This window comes from Strigops habroptila, chromosome 1 (assembly GCF_004027225.2).
Source record: "Strigops habroptila isolate Jane chromosome 1, bStrHab1.2.pri, whole genome shotgun sequence".
Taxonomy (NCBI): Eukaryota; Metazoa; Chordata; class Aves; order Psittaciformes; family Psittacidae; genus Strigops; species Strigops habroptila.
In genome coordinates, this window is record NC_044277.2 from 130,840,376 (window position 1) to 130,858,526 (window position 18,151).

General features: G+C 39.6%; 1 protein-coding gene across 1 annotated transcript in view; it reads right to left on the bottom strand.

The window, feature by feature from the left end:
- The window catches only part of IGF2BP3 (insulin like growth factor 2 mRNA binding protein 3), a 116,083-nt gene that overhangs the window by 22,347 nt on the left and 75,585 nt on the right, over positions 1 to 18,151 (bottom strand). The window contains exons 7-11 of the mRNA XM_030481247.1: positions 13,664 to 13,948; positions 11,394 to 11,528; positions 10,719 to 10,841; positions 8,148 to 8,283; positions 6,136 to 6,267 (exon numbers count right to left, since the gene is read on the bottom strand). Of these exons, the coding sequence (XP_030337107.1) occupies positions 6,136 to 6,267; positions 8,148 to 8,283; positions 10,719 to 10,841; positions 11,394 to 11,528; positions 13,664 to 13,948 (811 nt within the window). The remainder of the gene's footprint in view (positions 1 to 6,135; positions 6,268 to 8,147; positions 8,284 to 10,718; positions 10,842 to 11,393; positions 11,529 to 13,663; positions 13,949 to 18,151) is intronic.

An 18,151-nucleotide genomic window follows, 5' to 3' on the forward strand; every position in this document is an offset into this window, starting at 1 on the left:
ATTTAAGAAACTAAGAAGCAGGAAAGGTGTATTCAAGGCATTGAGGTTACAAGCTTCAAAAGAAGCCTAATTAGCTGGTAGTAGGTTTTTTCAGACAATGCTGTTGTCCTGTAGTGCCCTCCTCAAGACTGTGTGTGCTTGTACATGTATGGTTTTCATTTCATTGATATAAAACCATTTTGTAAAAACACCGGCAAATTTTAATTCACTCCCCAAAACCACATCCTCTTTTGGCTGTAGGACAGCTTCTCACAAAATCTACTGCTTAACAAGCTAGCCAAATCAGGGCAAAGCCACTTACAACTACACACATTATAGGTGTACATACATTACTACCCCAGGGTAGTTTAGATGCAACAGTTGCATAAGCTAATCCTATCAAACCCAGACATCCAAATGAGCCCAACTCCACCAAGTAAGAGTCAAAGTACCTGGAAACATAGGACAGTTATTCCTCTTCCTTGTCTTTCTCATCTATGCTCAGGGCATCAAATGAAGGCCCTCAATGAAGCAATTTTTCATTTTAAATTACTTTTCTTTCCTGCCAAAAGCACAATACAGTTATTTCTTCTCTTACATCTACGTGATATAGAAGATCTCTTCTTTACTATTATGATTTAAGAAAATTACTGGAGAATAAAGAAGGAATCTCTTTTTTGACCACATCTTCTAAGGAGAATGTTTTCCACTGACATGTTCCTCACCTGCAACAAAAAGCTTCAGGAGATGGCAAAAAGAGTAAAGGAAAGCAACCTATCAGCCTAGCTGTGCAAGATTTTTTTTGTGAAAAAAGAGTGGCTTGATTTCTTGGGTTTGTTTACTGTAAGAAACTACCTTCCCCCCCCCCCCCCCCCCCCCCATTCTTAGAAGCTTATAGGCACATCACATAACCTAAAAATTAACTGTGAGGCTCAAGAAAAGGTTAGAAAGAGTGCTTTTTGAGGGTAGAGACTCAAGAAGCTACAACTGTTGTGCAAAAAGACCAGTAGAGAAAGCAGTCCTGCTGTGAGCAGAGGCACATTGCTTCACCCTAGCTAACTTTCACACAGCAGAAGTTCAGCCATCTCTTACAGGACCTTACAGATGCAGCAGAGCAGCTAGCATGAACTCCTTTTGTGGAGGAAAGCTGTCTACTTCTTACCTTCCTATTAGTTCGAGTATATCTGCATATGACAGATAGCAAGAGAATTCATGCTACCACTCTCTTTCAGGACATTGAAGTGCAGGATGAGCTCCCCACATGTTAGCCCTCCTTCTCCCGTACCCTTGGGATGCCAAATTTTGACCCAAAAGCTACAAAAGAAATGCAGTCAGATGAACAACTAAACACACAAAGTTTCTATTATAAAAGGAAGGGTGCAACCCTCTCAACCCCAGTGGGTGAGCCAGGTGTATTTGTTGCATGACTGCACAGTTGAGCTGTAAGATAAGGATTTCTCATTTGTTTGGAGCTTTAAAATCTTCGGTGTTGCATGGGAACAGACTTCTATTCTTGAGAGACAAGTACGTGCATATTCTCCCCAGAGTTCAGAAAAAAGGAGCAACGTCTTCATCAAGACAGCTTTGAGCAGTAAAATACCACATCTGAAGCAGTTTGGCTGACATACTTTCCAAAACATTTTTTGTGGCAACATATCTTCTGGAAAACATAAGCATGGGGCATATTCACTTCTGCAGAATATTACTGTCCTCATACAAATCCCAATTCTTTGCTCAGGTCACGACGTTCATCATGAGTGACAGTGGGCAGACTAACAAAACTATTTGTGATTGTTTCAGAACTGCAATACACACAAGCATTTAAGCACAGAGTTAAGGATGCTTACACAGGGACACATGTTCATCAAAAAACCCCATTAGTTCTATCATATCACCAGGACCTAAGAGTAAAATCATGCCCATTTGACAGTAAAAAGAATTTTCAACTCTTGGTATTCTTAACTGAGACATTTCTTAAGTCCTACATTTTCATTGAGCCTTAAAATATTTCAATGATTCCCACATGCTCCCATTTGCTTGTCTTTTAGGAGGCCAGAGAAAAGTATACTGATGTTGGCTTTTGCAAAAAGAGGCAGGAAAATTCAGGAATCAAACACAATATGCAATTCCATTGCATCCCTTTTAAATGACTACACAAAAAGTGAGTGCTTTAAGCAGGCAAACAGATCTTGGACTTTGCAAATAAATTACACAGATGCAACAAAGAATTGTTGCTAGTGATAGCTAAATATTAAAAAATGGCTAGCCTGCACTAGATGTGGTACTCAGACTCTCTTAGCCATGTGCAGTGGATGCACACACACGTGTTTGTGTCTGTACAGGGACAGGTACCAAGGACAGCCTGTGCCTTCCTGTATGGACTCCACTGCCAGGACAAAGGGTAAAGCAACAGCCAGGTTCTTACTGAGGCAGAAACTGCTTCTAATTAGATTAAATGAGATGAGGCTCCATGCAATAAGACATTAGTGTTGTACACCATTGTGAACCATCACTGAGATGGAACATTGAGAATGAGGTATCTCAGCCACATGGAAATTGTTCTTCTAAACATGACCCCATCCAAGACATTAAATGCAAACCAATGTTTGATAACGTCACCATCTCCTAAGTTTGTGACACTGGACTATTCCTGTAGCAGCTGGAGAACAGTGTTCATGCTTTTGTTAAAAATGCCTTAAGAAGTGTTGCACGAAAAGGGAGAGGATGAAGCATCACACAGCTCACGTTAACATAGCTAAACTTATCCAATTACTCATTCCCAAGTTACTGAATACTCCGTTTTAGGAATACTTGGCTACAGCTGAATATATGAGTGTTCAGACCTGTCACTTTAAGCTCTGGAAATGTAACAAAATCCTAGATCTGTTTACTACGCAGATTCTTCTCTTTCCACCCATATGAAAAAGCAGCATCAGGAATGTGACAGACACTTGTTTCAATAATTCAGATGACACCTCAGTTTCTTTGGGAACAAGTCCTACACAAGGTCACAGCAACACCTTGTCACTAGAAAATAGTACATATAAGGGATCAGCTCCATATGGAAACTCTTCTCCAAACGCACAAATCTCACCCACCTACCACTTCTGACCCAAGGGAGAGCCACTTGTGAGTCCATCCCCACAACAAGGTGAAGAAAAGGTCAATACAAAGATATTCAAACAAAAGCTTCATAACCCTCAGGCACATCATAGTGGGGGCCCAGGGCTCACTATGGTTTGCAAACACACATTCACAAAACGACTTCAAAGGCATTAGATGCCAAGAGGCCCCTGTTAACAGTGCAGTTGAAATTGCCGAGGAACACACCTTTGCTCAAACAGGGGACAGGGAAGAGCCACCCGTGTCCAGCCCTGAACAGAAGGCAAAATTTTCACTGGCAAAAATAAGCAAGGCAGCAGCAGGATACACTTCTTACACCCTGATGCCAGCAGTGTTTTCAGTAAGGATTTCCAGCTGTCTGAAAGGGATATCCTCAGTGCCAGCTAACCAGTGCTCCCAAGCATACAAGAACATTCACTCAAAACAAGCTCAAGGGACTTGAGTTGCCCAAATGCTTCTGCCAAAACCAGGAACTTGGTAATGAATAGCTCATAGCCGAATGGACATAAATTCTCCCTGTGATTTCTTCATTAATGCTTCTTTTAAGACCTCCTTTCACTGAAGGCTCTTTTACTTACACAGATTATTTATTAATTTTATTTTTTAAATCCCTTATGAGTTCTCCTAGATCCCACCCTGCAGCTGCCTTCAGCCTTTCAAATTGTTTCCATTTCTTCTTCAAAATGCAGACAGCTCTTTTCTTTTGCTTTCTATTTCTACATGCCCCAATACCTTATTTAATCAGTGTCTTAAAAATCGTTCCACTAGAGGAAAAAAAAAAGAAAGATTAAGATGCATAAAACTCAGAAAGTACAGAAACTAACTTCACATACAAGCATGATTTAAGAGTCTTTGTCAAATAGAGTAATAAAAAAGTTATGGAAACTTTGTTTTCTGGAAAACCACAACCATTGAAAGATAAACTCATACTTCTGTTTCCTCTCCCCAGAAAGAGACAGCTACTCCAAGTAATCAGAGGGGCTGACTTGCCTGAAGCTCACAGAACCACCTGCTCTTTTCCAGCCAAGGTCACAAGTAAGTAAGAAAAGGAGAGATAGTTTCAGTTGTCCATGCATTTATTTCAGAAGCCCTTCGTATCAGATTCAGGGGCTGTCTTAGTACCAAATCAACCTCTAAAAAAAGCCAAAGTTTATCCCCCTTTTTTTGCATTGTCAACTTCTTGTACATCTAGACTACCTGGAGTGATAGCTTATCCAGAGGACTGAGCATACAGTATGAACAGGAATAAAAGAAAGCTCAGACAGTGTGGTCCTTCCATCTGCAAAGTTTCTACACTTTTACACAATGGCAGTTGTTTCTTGATGCCATTTTCCAGATGTTGCCACTGTCCTATTTTCAGAAGCCACAAAACTGCCAGAGATCCTAGCAGGCCAAGAAAAGGGGAATAAGATTTAAATCACCAAATTCAGCATTGTTTAGGTGCACGTTTAAAGCAAAAGCAAGAAAGAACCACAACAAAAATTAAATTAAAATAAACCAAGAAGGAAAGAACTGTAGGCTTACAGCATGAATCTCAAGAACAGTGAAGTAGTTTGCAAATCTGGAGAAAAAAAAAGGAAAAAGCTACAATTTTCATTACCACTAAAGAAAGTTACATACTGTTAACAAATCACCCTAGTTTCTCTTAAAAAAAGAATAAATTGAGGCAATCCATTACCACAGATGATACTTTATACAATATAATTAAGCAAAACCCTGTATTTTTTAGACTGCTACTCTGAAATCAAAGTGCAGAGGGACTTTGAAAGGGAGAGAATTTGTCATAGAGGCACTGCTATTAGCAGTAAAATAACGGAGTATGAACATATTGTCATTGTAGTTTTCACTAGACCACTTTTTCCTGATAAAGCCACTATTATGCTCCATATAGTTTATCATACATTCATAATACCCAAGTTGTTCATTCGCCCAAACAATGCTGCGAGTGTGGAATTTTTCCTGTTTGTTGCAGTGACATTTTCTTGGCTGCTTCCTCTGAGAAAAATGGTTAAGCAACAACTACCCTTTAGCGCATTATGTATAGACCCACTTGAGTTATTTGATAAAGTTCGGTGTACAGTACTGCATTTTTCACTTTACTAGTTCATCAAGAGTCCCAGACTTAGCTCTCTAGATGTCACTGTTGAGCAAAGAAGGCGGCAAAGTCAGCCACGTCATAGCTTGTAAAGCTCTGTCATCCACTTGTTACGAGTTCATTTTGAAAATTCATCTTCCACTGAGCTGCTAACACCCACCATAGGGAGGAGAAGGAAAATCACCTTCTCTGTGTAATGAGGTTGTCTTTTCTTGAATAGCAGAACGTCATCTCTTTCCAGAAAGACTCTGGAGCTTTCCGATACAATAATTATCTTCTGCTCCATAACAAGAGACCTAATTTATTATTACTAATCAGCACTTGATTTGAATAAGATTCTATTGACTTCTTTTCACATATTTCTTAGAGAGCAACGTGGTAAGTAAATCACAACTTTCAGGAGATTAATCCATGTAATTTAAATCCTATATATATATAGCAATACTACAAGTCAAAAGGGCTTGTACCTTTACAAAACTACTAAATTCAAACAGATTTTAGCTACAAAGAGATCCCCACTTTATGACAAGAGATCATTTTTTCCTTCCATATCAACAGGAATACAATTGCAGACTAGCATTATCAATTGCAAATTCCAGCAATTTTTAAATCCTATTTTCTGAGAGATTTTTTCTATAATAATTCAAGTTCTTTAGAACACAGGATCTAACACACTTTTCTAAGAAGCGCCATTTTCTGGTTTCACTGAGCGTTTCACTAAATGACCAATGAATGCCTGCTCCCAAGAGCAGCCATAGCAAATATTTCCGATGTGCAAGCAGGAAGACCGACAACATTTAGAAAACTCACAGAACACAATTTCCCAGATCTTTGGGGTAATATGGCAAAATTACAGCAAATTGATTAGTTTTGAATGGCAGCATTGTACAGATTAGTATCACCATCCACTAATCATCAAAAATCAGAGATTCCCTTACCCCAAATGGTGGATATGAAGCAGCAGCAGCAGCAGAGGCAACACTCACTGCGGGAGGTGGTATTCCTGAAGAAGAAGGTGGGAACAGACCCAAGGCATTCAGATTTAATCCAGGAATTAAATGTGCTTGAAGCTGCAATGGCAAAAGAGTTGTTTAAGATTTAAAATCCTGGTTATTAACTTTAATCAGGATCCTAGTTGGCACAGGCTATTAACCTCTTGAGAGGTGTCACTATGTTATTTAAAAAGAAAAAAAAAATCCACCTCCATTACCCCAAGGACTCTGCCTCAAACCTGTTTCCCAGACATACACACAGACCAATAACATTAAAAACACGTAGTGGGAAAAGCAGCTGGGAATCACTTCCTACAACTTATCTGGTGAAAAACATGACAAACTTTATAGCAAGAAATTCAGGCAATAGTACTATTTACTTCTAGTGTGAACAGAATTATCAGAGAAATAAGATAGTAATTTTGGCTTTAGACTGAAAAAGACAGCCTGGAGAAACAGAGAAAGCCCATGCCCAAGCTCTGACTTTTTATACACTGGGGCTATATGCCACACTACAACTCCATTCTCCCTCCCATATCCTTTCCCTCCCATGTCTTGCAAAAGATACAGTGAGATACCCCCAGCATTTACTGCAAAAGCATCAACTATGAAGTTGCATGTCCATTGCTTGACCACACCTGAGAAAAGTGGCAGCATCACGCAGTAGGAAGCACTTGCTGTCCATGATGTTTGTCAGTACTCTTTCTCACTTTTCCAGATTATTGCCCAGTAAAATGACTGTTTTAGAAATACTTCAGCTAGAGACCTATTTCTAGAGACAGCTAGAAATACCTCAAGCCATCAGCATAAGCGAACCATGAGACACCAAAATACCCCAAAACTTCAAACGAAAAACTACCCTAATAATCCCTACAAACTAAATTCAAAATCCATCCAGTAACAGAGGCAGCTTTCTGCTTACCACATTCTTTGCCAAACAGGAGAATAACCTCAACCTCACCCTATGTTCCTGCTCACAATACAAAGCAAAACTATACCACTATAAAATACTTTATTGTGTCCTCGTGTGTAGTTTGTGTCCTGTAATGTGCTTACAGGATGAGAGGGAGGAGAAAAAAGCAAGGAGAGTATTATCTCCAGCCAGTAGGAAAACCATGAAGAATGGCCATTTCTAGAAAAATCAGAGATTACTGTAAACTGAAAACAATATTTCCAGTCTGATTCTAGACAAGATTTGGACACATGCACAAAAAGCTTTTCATAGCTTATCAAAAAATCTCTATCATTTCTCAATATGCATTAGTAATACTTTGGCAAACTAATGAGGTATGTTGGTTTTATTATATAATCACCAATCATCTTTGAATAACTAAATGTCTTTATCATCTATATCAAGAAAAACTTTAATAAAGCCTTCTTAAATTGATTTATTGAAAGAAGGAGAAATCTTTTTTATGTTGTTGCACTTTTAAAATGAAGACACTGGGAATCACTACTTTAACATATACAATCTAGAACACATAAACCACAATAGTACATAAATATACATTCCTTTAGGTTTTTGCAACAAGAAGTGAAATGCTCATCCATTTCCTCAATCTAAATCAATTTCTCAGTTCCTTTACTCAAAACATACTAGAAAAAGCCTTCATTAAAATACATACATAAATAATAAAAAACCCTCACCCAAACCCCAGGAATTAATACAAGAGGCAACAGAGAGAGGTTGCAACAGGGAAATTCTGATGTGATACTAGGAAAGACATTTCACCATGAGAGCAGCGAGACAGGGCACAGGCTGCCCAGAGAGACTGTGGACTTTCTACCCATGGAGATGTCCAAGAGGGGACAAGTCCCTACACAACCTCATTTAACTTTGAAGCAGGCCCTATACTGTGCAACCACCTGCTGGGCCAGGTGACCTCTGGAGGCCCCTCACACCTAAATCTTTCCATGATTCTGGTTCCAGAAAGGGTCCATGCCACAAGACAACTCACATTCATAGCAGCAATATCATTTTCATAGGACTCCCTGATTTTCTTCATAATTTCTTCCTCAGCCTTGGCACAAGTTTCAATACTGCCTTTGACTGTAATGGTCCTTTCCGGATTATAGAGTGTCAAGTCCTGCAATCTGGAAATGAAACGGAAGCACAGTTAATTAGCAAACAGCAGAGGGTACTCCAGGTTTATCATTCGAGTGCGGTGACATCCAAGCATGTCACGTTTGCTCCCCAAAGAGCATAGCATCAGTTCATAACAGGGCTCAAACACAGTTCTCAGAGAATCTGGAGAAACTCTGTCTTCACGGCATATGGAACAAGGTTTGGCATCAGATGCTTGATATGTGCTTAGGTGCAACACAAAATGGAAACCATCACACTCTGCAGGAACATGAGCTGCAGAGCAGTGCAGTACCGCTCAGCTTCTCACTCCACACCAGCCCTGCCAACAGAAAGAGGGCTTCAGATAGTTTTAGACATCTCAGAAACACAGACCATGAGAAACTTTCTTTTCTTGAAAGCAATAGTGGATTCCTTAAGGAAGGAGGGGGAAAAAAGACCAAGCCTCAGTGAAACTGCAGGAGAGCCTCCAAATCCTCCTGAGGGGCAAACCAAAAGTGGTATGCAAGTCAACATTTGCTGCAAAACACTAGTATCTCCTCATGGAAAGTGAAAGGGTTACCACAGTAAACTAGTTCTTTGTTCTGTAACAAATGCTGGCTTACTATGGTAAAGTGGAAGAAACTGACTGGGAAGCCATGGCATATCCATGTGCTGAGGAAAGAGTTGAAGGGGTGAGGACAAGAAGGAAAAAAAGAAAAAAAGAAAAAAGATAGGTCAGAGCAGGATGCAGGGGGGACAAGGAAGCCCGTGGCAGGAAGGAGAGAGGAAGAAGCATGCAAGGCTTGCTTTCTTGCACAGCAGGCAGCGTGGCAACCTGCGCATCTCAGTTAAGCGACGGCAAGCATGAAATGCATCCACAAGGCAATCCTTTAAGTTTCCAGTGCGCGAGCACTGAGTTATTGCCTCAGAAAGGAAAGTGGTGGAAAACACCCCAAAGAAGAGAGGAAACACTTTCCCAAACCAGCTGCCTTTAACTTTATGGACAAGCTTACCAAAAAGCCTAAATGAAGAGACCAGGAGAAAGACTAATTAGACGAAACAGAATCAATGGGCATATATGCTCTTTCACGTAGCAGTTAAACCAGGTAACTTCATGGGGCTATTTCAGGCGCAGCATAAATATAACCTTGAGGCCAAGATTTTAATGCAAATAAACCATTAACTTGCAAAATTAAAAAATATTCGGTGTTTATAGACAGTGTTACTTGTGTCATCATCAATAAAGACAGGGTGGTTTCATGGAATGAAGACCATTATCCCATTTACCCTGTACTTTTTTTCCTTTTTTTCCTTTAAGAAATAGCATGAACAGTCTGCATACTGTCTGCAAACAAAATGTTTATGCCAACACATTTAAGAGAGCATGCTGGTCTTACAAAACCTATTCTTGAAACACTTCTTTGGGTTTTTTTTCTCTAATTGATTCACTTTTCCTCCGACTAATTCCATAAACATTTACATACCTTCAGGAAGATCTCAGCTTCTTCCACCCAATTGAATTTCCTCTTTTTAAGGAACCTCATTCACTCTTAGCTTCCTTGCCTTCATTTGAGGTTCTTTCTGCAGTACACTTTTTCTCTCCTGCATGTACTCACGCCTCTTCATAGATCTTCATCTGTCTTTCAAACTTTCTCCCTTTCCTACAGTTTATAAGCCTTATTCTCACCCTTTCTTGCCAAAGCTTAAGTCCAGGATGGCTTCAAATGCTTGAAAGTTCACACCAGAGTACTCATTATTCAGAACAGGAGGTTCTCTGAAGATATTATGCTACAGTAAAACTACTATTAACAGCCAAGCTTCTACAGAGATGTTGATCTAATCAATGATGTGCAGATTTCCAGTGAAGGTGAAAACTCCTGTTTAATCTCAGCTAAATTTGAACAAGTCTCAGTTATCTTCACAAACTCACAGACCAAAAGCTATTACTTTGAAGCAGACTAGTCAACATATCCCAGTTTGGCTGCTAGTGGTCAAGAGGGACAGAACTGTTACTAAAATTACTGTTTTCGGTATTCATTTATTTTATTTTCTTCCTCTTGTCCAAAAATTTAATCTATACCAGAAACTAAAACATCACTAGTTTCATTTTCACACATAGCTCAGAACTGATCCAGGCTTATAGTTTCAAACACTCATCGTTACATATGGTATAATATGTTAAAAACAACTGACACTTAAAATATAGTCTAACACAGGCTCCACATAGCCTATGTTATTTTTAAGCTTGCTCTTGACTTAGTTTACAATGAAGACTCACTGTTTACATTAAATTTAACTGAGCTTAAGTAACAGTTTAATCCACATTATAAAAAGGCCTTAGAAAGGCTGTTATCTCAGCCTTCAAAACACACATTTCTGTAAGAACTCTGTACCTGAATATATCACAGTGGCTTTGCTGCTATTTGAGACATCTCACCAAAAGATTAGGCCACCAAAAACTTACGGAGATATCGTGATTTTAGTATCTGTGTCCTGTTCAATTTTCTTCAGGTTTCTTCCTTCTTTGCCAATAAGTCGGCCAACAAAGTTGTTATGTGCCAATATCTTCAAGGGAATTTCTTCTGTACTGTAATGGAGGTTACATCCAGTGAGACTTTTGGAGACCAGAGTGCAAGTTTTTCTGTATGTTATGGCTAAATTTCATAGAAATGTCTACAACTCCCATGCACTTACACATGTTTATACCAGATGCAGAACAAGTCCAAGTACAATGCACATTTCAGCACTATCATCTACTGCTAAAGCTCAGACTAAAGTAGCAAGAGCTGTTGGGAAAGAAGAAATATACCTTAAAGCTTTCAGTGAGAGCTCACAACTTTGTTATCAGCTCACTCTGATTAAAAGCTATTAGGTGCTCAAGAAACTTCAGTATTTGCTTCAGTTCACCCTAAAATTGGAGCCAGGCAATGGCTGAAAACATAGGTGTGTGATGGGACTAATTAAACAAGTAGACTGTCCTGAAAGGAAAAAAGTTTTGGTTCCTTTCTTCACCTACTCAAGTGTGGATAATGGCAACAAAGATTCACTTGTTAACAGTTTTTAAAGACTACATCTTTAGATGGAGTCAACAAGAATTCAGAATTTTTAATGTTTCCACAATGAAATGCCTCTTACTCACAATTTAGTATCTTGAGCTTCCTTTTGCATGATCTCCATAATAATTTTACAAGCCGTTGAGCAGCCTTCAGGAGTTGAGTGGATAGTAATTGGTTTCTCAGCAGCACCTGCATTCTCTTTACGATGAATATCGATTCTTGAAAGAAAAACACTAACTGTAACCACATACTGTAAGGTAAGCTTTGCGTATGTTCAACTGTCATAAAACTAATTTATTTTGAGCTAACACTGACTACATGTAAGTGGTTTAATTTTGTGAAGTATACAACCAAAACACCTCCTAAATACTATTTTTTGTGCGTGTTATAAAGAGCCTGCCCTATCCTGATTTTACCAGCTAAACCCCACCTTTGTGGACACTGGGATCTCCTTTTCTCATTAAACTCCCATCAAGTTACTCAGGAGAGCTGTTAGACATTCTACTGTAAACCAGTGAAGACAAAATTTAACCAAGCTTTCCCAATAGTGTTCCAGCCCTGTCACTCTACTAATAATGACTGTGCGGCTACAGGACAGCCAGGCTTTGTCCCACCTTGTCTTTTTTGATTACCTCAGCAGCAGAGTTTCCTAGCACTTCTCTGCTAGCACGTAACATTGTAGTACTTGCATTCATCCTCAAGATTACTTTCCATTGCTTTAAGCTGAAAATTTGTCCTGACATTACCTTTCCTCTAGCTCCACTTTAAAACTACAAGCCTTAGTCTACATCATCATTTATGTAGCTCTAGGAATTTAGCAATAATTAATTAGGACCTGCATCAAGACAATGCCTTAGATATTATTTGTCCTCTGCCAATAGCTGTGGGTCACATACTCTTCCTACTTCTGCTTTTTGCTTCCTCCCCTCTCCCCCAAATAATAGCAGTTTCCAAACTGAAACCACCAAGCTGCTTTTCAATAAGCCCATTTATTTTTTCCAGTTCTTTCTGATATTGAAAATCCATTTTGTTTTACGATGCAGCATTTTCTAAACAGCCCATGGCAATCCTTGGTGCAACTGAAACTAGATGACATTTCTTTTTTTATCCCCAAACCAATGAAAACATCATTCTTGAAGTCACATATCTGTAAAGTTTGCAACCTGCAATTATTTCTCCTCTATCCAGCCTTCTTGTAAGACATAAAAGCTTTCCTTATGCCAATCTTTCAGGATTTTTATAGTCCAGGAATTAGATGTTTTAGATCTCACCTAAAAAAATTAGCTACTCATAGGCAAACAACAACCAAGTCTTGTCAGGACACCACAAATCTCTTAAACCTGTGTTATTAAACACAACAAATAGTCTCCTGGGTTACAACACGCTAATGAGAGGTTGGAAGAAGCATCATGATGATAATCCTGGGGTTGGGGGCGGGAGGGGAAGCCTGTTTGCTGGGGGGGTGGGAGTGTAATTAAAGAGGACTCCCTTATCCTCATTAACTACTCTCAAAACTGAAGCCACACCACCCTCATACACTTCACAGCTCATTTCTAGGTCCTACCTGCTGTAATTACAGAGCCAGAGGCTCACACTAGTGTACTGCTGAAGGCAGCATCTTTCACTCTCTGCTCATAGGGGTATCCTAGAAGAATTCTTTGAATATGATCCCCACCTCCCACTGAGCCTTTCCTTGTGGGTAGGGATTTAACATGCACTGAAAATCTCCTCCAGCATCTCTAGATCCTAGTGCTCTAAGCTTCTTAGGTCACTTGGCAGCTTGCTTTTTGCCTCCCATGCGTTTCCTTACTCTGTGTTTTGTTGTGGTCTGCAACTTGATAGCAACAAATGTATTCACCAGAAAGACATGAGGATGAGGTATAAGGAGTAGTAAGGGGAGATAGAAAGGTTATCCTCCCCAACTGAAAACACGTGTAAAACCTCAGAAAGCCCTAAGTTAAACTAAAGCTAGAATAAACACTTAAAAGACCTGTATATGTCACCACATTTGACTGTATGTCCCACAGACCAACATACTACAGCTCTTTCGGTTCCACCTTTTGAGCCAGAATCTTATTAGTACATTTGTAAGCAAACTCCCTGGCCTCAAGTACCATCCTACTAGCACTGCCTAATTTCATGTTTTTTAAAAAGGAAGAAACAAGTCAAATAGTATGTGAATGTAAGGACAGAATCCAGTCCTTAAATAAATCTTGCAAGAGATTTCCTATCCACTGCTATCTTCATTTGTTCTCCGACCACACAGGTTGTGAAATTTCACAAGTTTCCCTTTACACAGGAGATGAGGACACAGTATTAAAGCTTACAATGACAGTTCTGTGAAATGACTTACTTGGACTGGGTCTGTTTTGTAATGTTTCTGATTGTCGCTCCTTCTTTCCCGATAATGGCTCCTACGAACTGTGTGGGAACCAGCATCCGCAGAGGAACGTCTGACTGTGGTTTCTGCCTTGTGGTTGCACCAGGTGACCCTTGCCTTGGAGGACCCCTCTGTCCAAAGCCACGTCTGCCCTGGGGATGTTGTTGGGGGGGTTGCTGGGCTGCCATTTCATCAGGGATGTATGCAACTTTCAAGGAATAGTTTTCAAGCTGAAACCCGTTCAGTTTTTCTATTGCTCTGTTTATTTGCAAATGGGAGGAGAGAGGAGATGGGGAAAAAAAAAAAACAACAACAACAAACCACAATCACATGCTGGGCCTTATAAAGTGACAAGTCATTCAGATAGAGACTTCTGCTCTAAATCATGTGACAAAGCTAAAAACTGGTTCCAAGATGAGAAGTTACATTCAAAATTCTTCAGTGAAGATTTTGATATTAAAAAAAAAAAAAAGGAGAAATAAAAAGTTGTGTAAGTCACCATATTAAGGACTACAAGTTAGTTCTTGCTTGCTCTGGGCTTCTGTGCACTTTAAAGGTTTTGCTGGTGCAACCCTATCAGCAAAATCCTCACAGAAGACAGAGCTTATACACTCAAAAGCATTCTTTTGCCTGATTTAATTTAAATCAGTTTCCCAAATAGAATTAAAGCTGCACCAGAGGGAAAACTTTTTAGCTGCTATCACAGCACCTTCATTAGGGTTTTTGCCAGCATAGCTATTTGTCTGGAGCTTTTGCAATAACTGACATAGCTATGACAGGAAAAAAAGAAAAAGAGAAAAAAAGATATGAAAACCAGCTCCTGCTTCATTCTCAGCAGGAAAGAAAGTGTTCAAAGCTCATCAGTGGCATTTAAGATGCCATTTAACAGACCATGACAGCACCTTGCAACTTACCAACTAGTCATGTAAGCAGGTTTAAAAGCTAAACAGGGAATTAAAGCCAACATGTCCGTTAAACTCTCCACAGACGCAAAGGTGTTAGAAGGCATTTTAGTGGTGTTTCAAGTTCTCTTGTGCTTTTAGGCAAAGCACAGCCGTCTTAAATATAACATATACACATGCCCAAATACACACCATGGTCCGCTACACTAGATAACCATGCAGTCTCTCAGCTTTCCCTCTGCCCAGCCCTTCTTCCTGACCAAGGTGGGGCCAAGTTTGAAAGTCCAGCTGACCTGCTGGTCTCCTGCTCTTGTCTGAAGGAGCACAACTCTAAACCTAAAATTTCTAGAAGGTAGGTGGTTTTCTACTCACAGAGTAGAGTCTATGATTAAAGATCCAGGAAACGGTAGGAAAAACTAAGCTACATGCAGCACACGGGTAGACTAGTGGTATAGAATTAACATGTTTGCACAAGAAAGGCATTTCAAGTTTCATTACAGAAGGCATTATTGTTCATATTATTAGTGCTGTATCAATATCACTGAAACATGCATTGATTTCGGGTAGTTTATAAATGCCAGGCTTAATCTTGGACCAAAGATTACTGATAGATTCTGTTTAATGACAAAATCTAAATAAAGAACAGGAGTGGGAGCGAGGAGGTTTCCATCTTTCACTAAAGAACCTATCAACATTTTCATTTAACAGCTCCAATAGCTGTATGCTCTGGAGCAAGGTATCTGAAATTCAGGAGCTTAACTCAGTCCCTCCATTTGGGGGACCCACATTTGCAGGTGGTTCCTGGCAGTTTACCAAACACAGCCCTCAGCAACACTTTTACTCCTACCTCTACTGCAGAGATAAAGGATGATGCTAGCCAATCACCTAAATTTTCAAGGGTAGCAAGTGACAAGTACTATTCATCTCCTAGTGTCCCATCTGGCAGTCTGGGTCTCAAGCAGCTGTTGAAGCCAAGCAGCAGCTTTGCAGGTAAGTACTAGTATATAGTACAGAGGATAACATATCCCTCAACTCCCAGGGATTGACCCAATGTCCTCTAAATATTCCAGTCGGACAGTAAAAAGCTTATGAGAAAGCAAGTAATTTGTGTCTTTGAAGCAGTGTTTAATAAGGGCTGATAATAAATAAGGCCCAAGGCAACACCAATGAACAACAAGGAAAGCAAAATATTGAAAAACTGATCACTGCTCATTAAATACTTCTGTTCACCAAATGAGACAGAGGCCCTCTGGGAACAGGGCAAGAGTGTAATTGCTCCCATAACAGAAGAATCTCTTACAGCATATGGCAAAAGAGAGCTGGATTAAAATTTGCTGAGGCTATTTCAAAGCTGACATTTTCTAACTTTTACTCCATGGACTTGGAAGAGCATTTTATTTTGCAGAAAGTAATGTTTACAAAACAGGAAGGGTAGTGTGCAGCCAGACTAGTGAAACTTGTGTTCTTGTGGATTTGTCTCTCAAGTGTTAGTTTCTGCATAGATTTCTAATGCTTGAAAGGCATTTTACTGAAGATTCTCTCCATGGAGATCCTATCTTGGAAAGGGGTCTGGAGCCTTTTCTTTTTATGCAGCCTGAACGTACTAAGTTCTTGTGGTTGCAAATAACTGAGACCTCTATTTCTGGATTGTTTTACTGAAATCAGCCAAAAAGCTGAATTGCTGCCAGGGAGGGAAATGGCACCACCAGACAATGCAGTTGCACAAGACCTATTTCTTTTGGAACCAAACCTCAAGATGTTGGAGGCATGAGCACCAACAATTCGGTGAACGTGCTGGTAGGCTCTGGATTGACATCCATCCCAACTCATTCCCCGCCATGCATTCATTTGACAAGTTCAGACATTGCTTCTTTCCCAAAATACTTTAGTCTCCTCTGGCTTAAAAATGTCTTAGACCAGAATCCCAGCACTAACACAAAACCTTGTATTAAATCAGTGCACAAGACTTCTCACTCTTCCTTAGAAGTGGCAGGGGAAGAAAGACAAGGCTTTTTGTTTGCAACCAACCTACATACCTATCATGTTTTCACAACAAACATTATACAGGAACAGCTGGCATAGGTGTTTAAATACATAGATATATAGATATATGCACCATATCTTTCCTGGAAAAAGGTTGGAATTGTTCTACTTAAGAACTATTTAGAATTTGCTAAATTGTTCTATATGACTGTAAGTACCTTAAATTCAAAGCCAACTGAGAAGTCTGCCATTGTGGAAAATCAATTATGTCAGCAGTGAAAAATTCCTGGCCACCAAAGCCATATGATAACATGGAAAATAACATAATAAAAAATATGGGATGGGTTGCTTTTGAGAAAGTATTGGAAGACAAATCTGCTTTAGAGTTTACTGGTCTAGTTAGATACTAGAGATACTACAGTATAGTACTATCATTTGTCTAGGTATTTCTAGAGAAAACTGACAATTCACCCTCTGAGCCAGAGTTCTCCATATTTTATAGGCTGAGCCTAAGAGGAAAGCAAATGACTGGTTCTTCACAGCACTAGTGGTACCTGTTTCAGTCAAGGCTACCATTGTTGCAATCCACCAAATACATGTTAAATTCAGTTCCTTTTGTAAAGCATATACTCACATTGACATGCCACAGCAACACCACCTCTGCCTTTCTGCAAACCTCTCTGCCTTCCCAAACAGGGCTGGGGGTCTCCTTCCACGACCACAAGTTATTAAGGGCTGTGCAGGTTACCCCTGTCAGGGGGCACTACTGGTACCTACTGAAACAATCCACAAACCGTCTTTTACGCAAGGGCTAAAAGCCTTAGAGTCACTTAATGAGGTCAAAGATGGAAAAAAATTCACTAAAAACCCAAATTCATTAAGGGACTGCAGCAACTGCTGCCTGTGCTCTACTAAGATGTATAGCAGCCTGGTTTACGCTCACGTGACACCTCCTGAAGAGGATCACTACATAAAAATGAAACCTTTAAACAAATATTTTCTAAATCAGTCACCTGAGTTTTTCCCATCAAAATGATATCTCACCACTGTCCTCTCCTGAGCTCCCTGTGAGAGGATGTTTGCCCAGCCTTCCCTCTTTGGTTGCTAGTGGAGGTTAAACATCTTAGATAAATGAATACAGTAAAAGCACCGAGTCTTGTGCTGGAAATCATTCACCCATTGATAGTGCGATGACACTAAGCACTAGATGGAGAACATATTTCACTCCCACATGCAGCTTGTACGTACACCACCTTTCTTTTTTCCCTCCCTGAACAGATACATTTGCATACTGAGAAGACAGATATACAGGATAATTTTTCTTTGGCATAATAATGGCTTTTGTACAGTAAATACAAATATTCATTAATATTAAAATAATGAAATTAAAATGTCATTACTATTTCTGAAAACAAAAGAAAAATAAATCTAAGCTTATAATCGTACACCACTGAATTTTCAGTATTATCGTTCCTATGGCAACATTAGCCTTGACCCATGATGACATGTAAAAGTATTAGTTACACGAACTCTTATTCATTCATCAAGGATACATGTTGTGTGCACACAGCTTTGT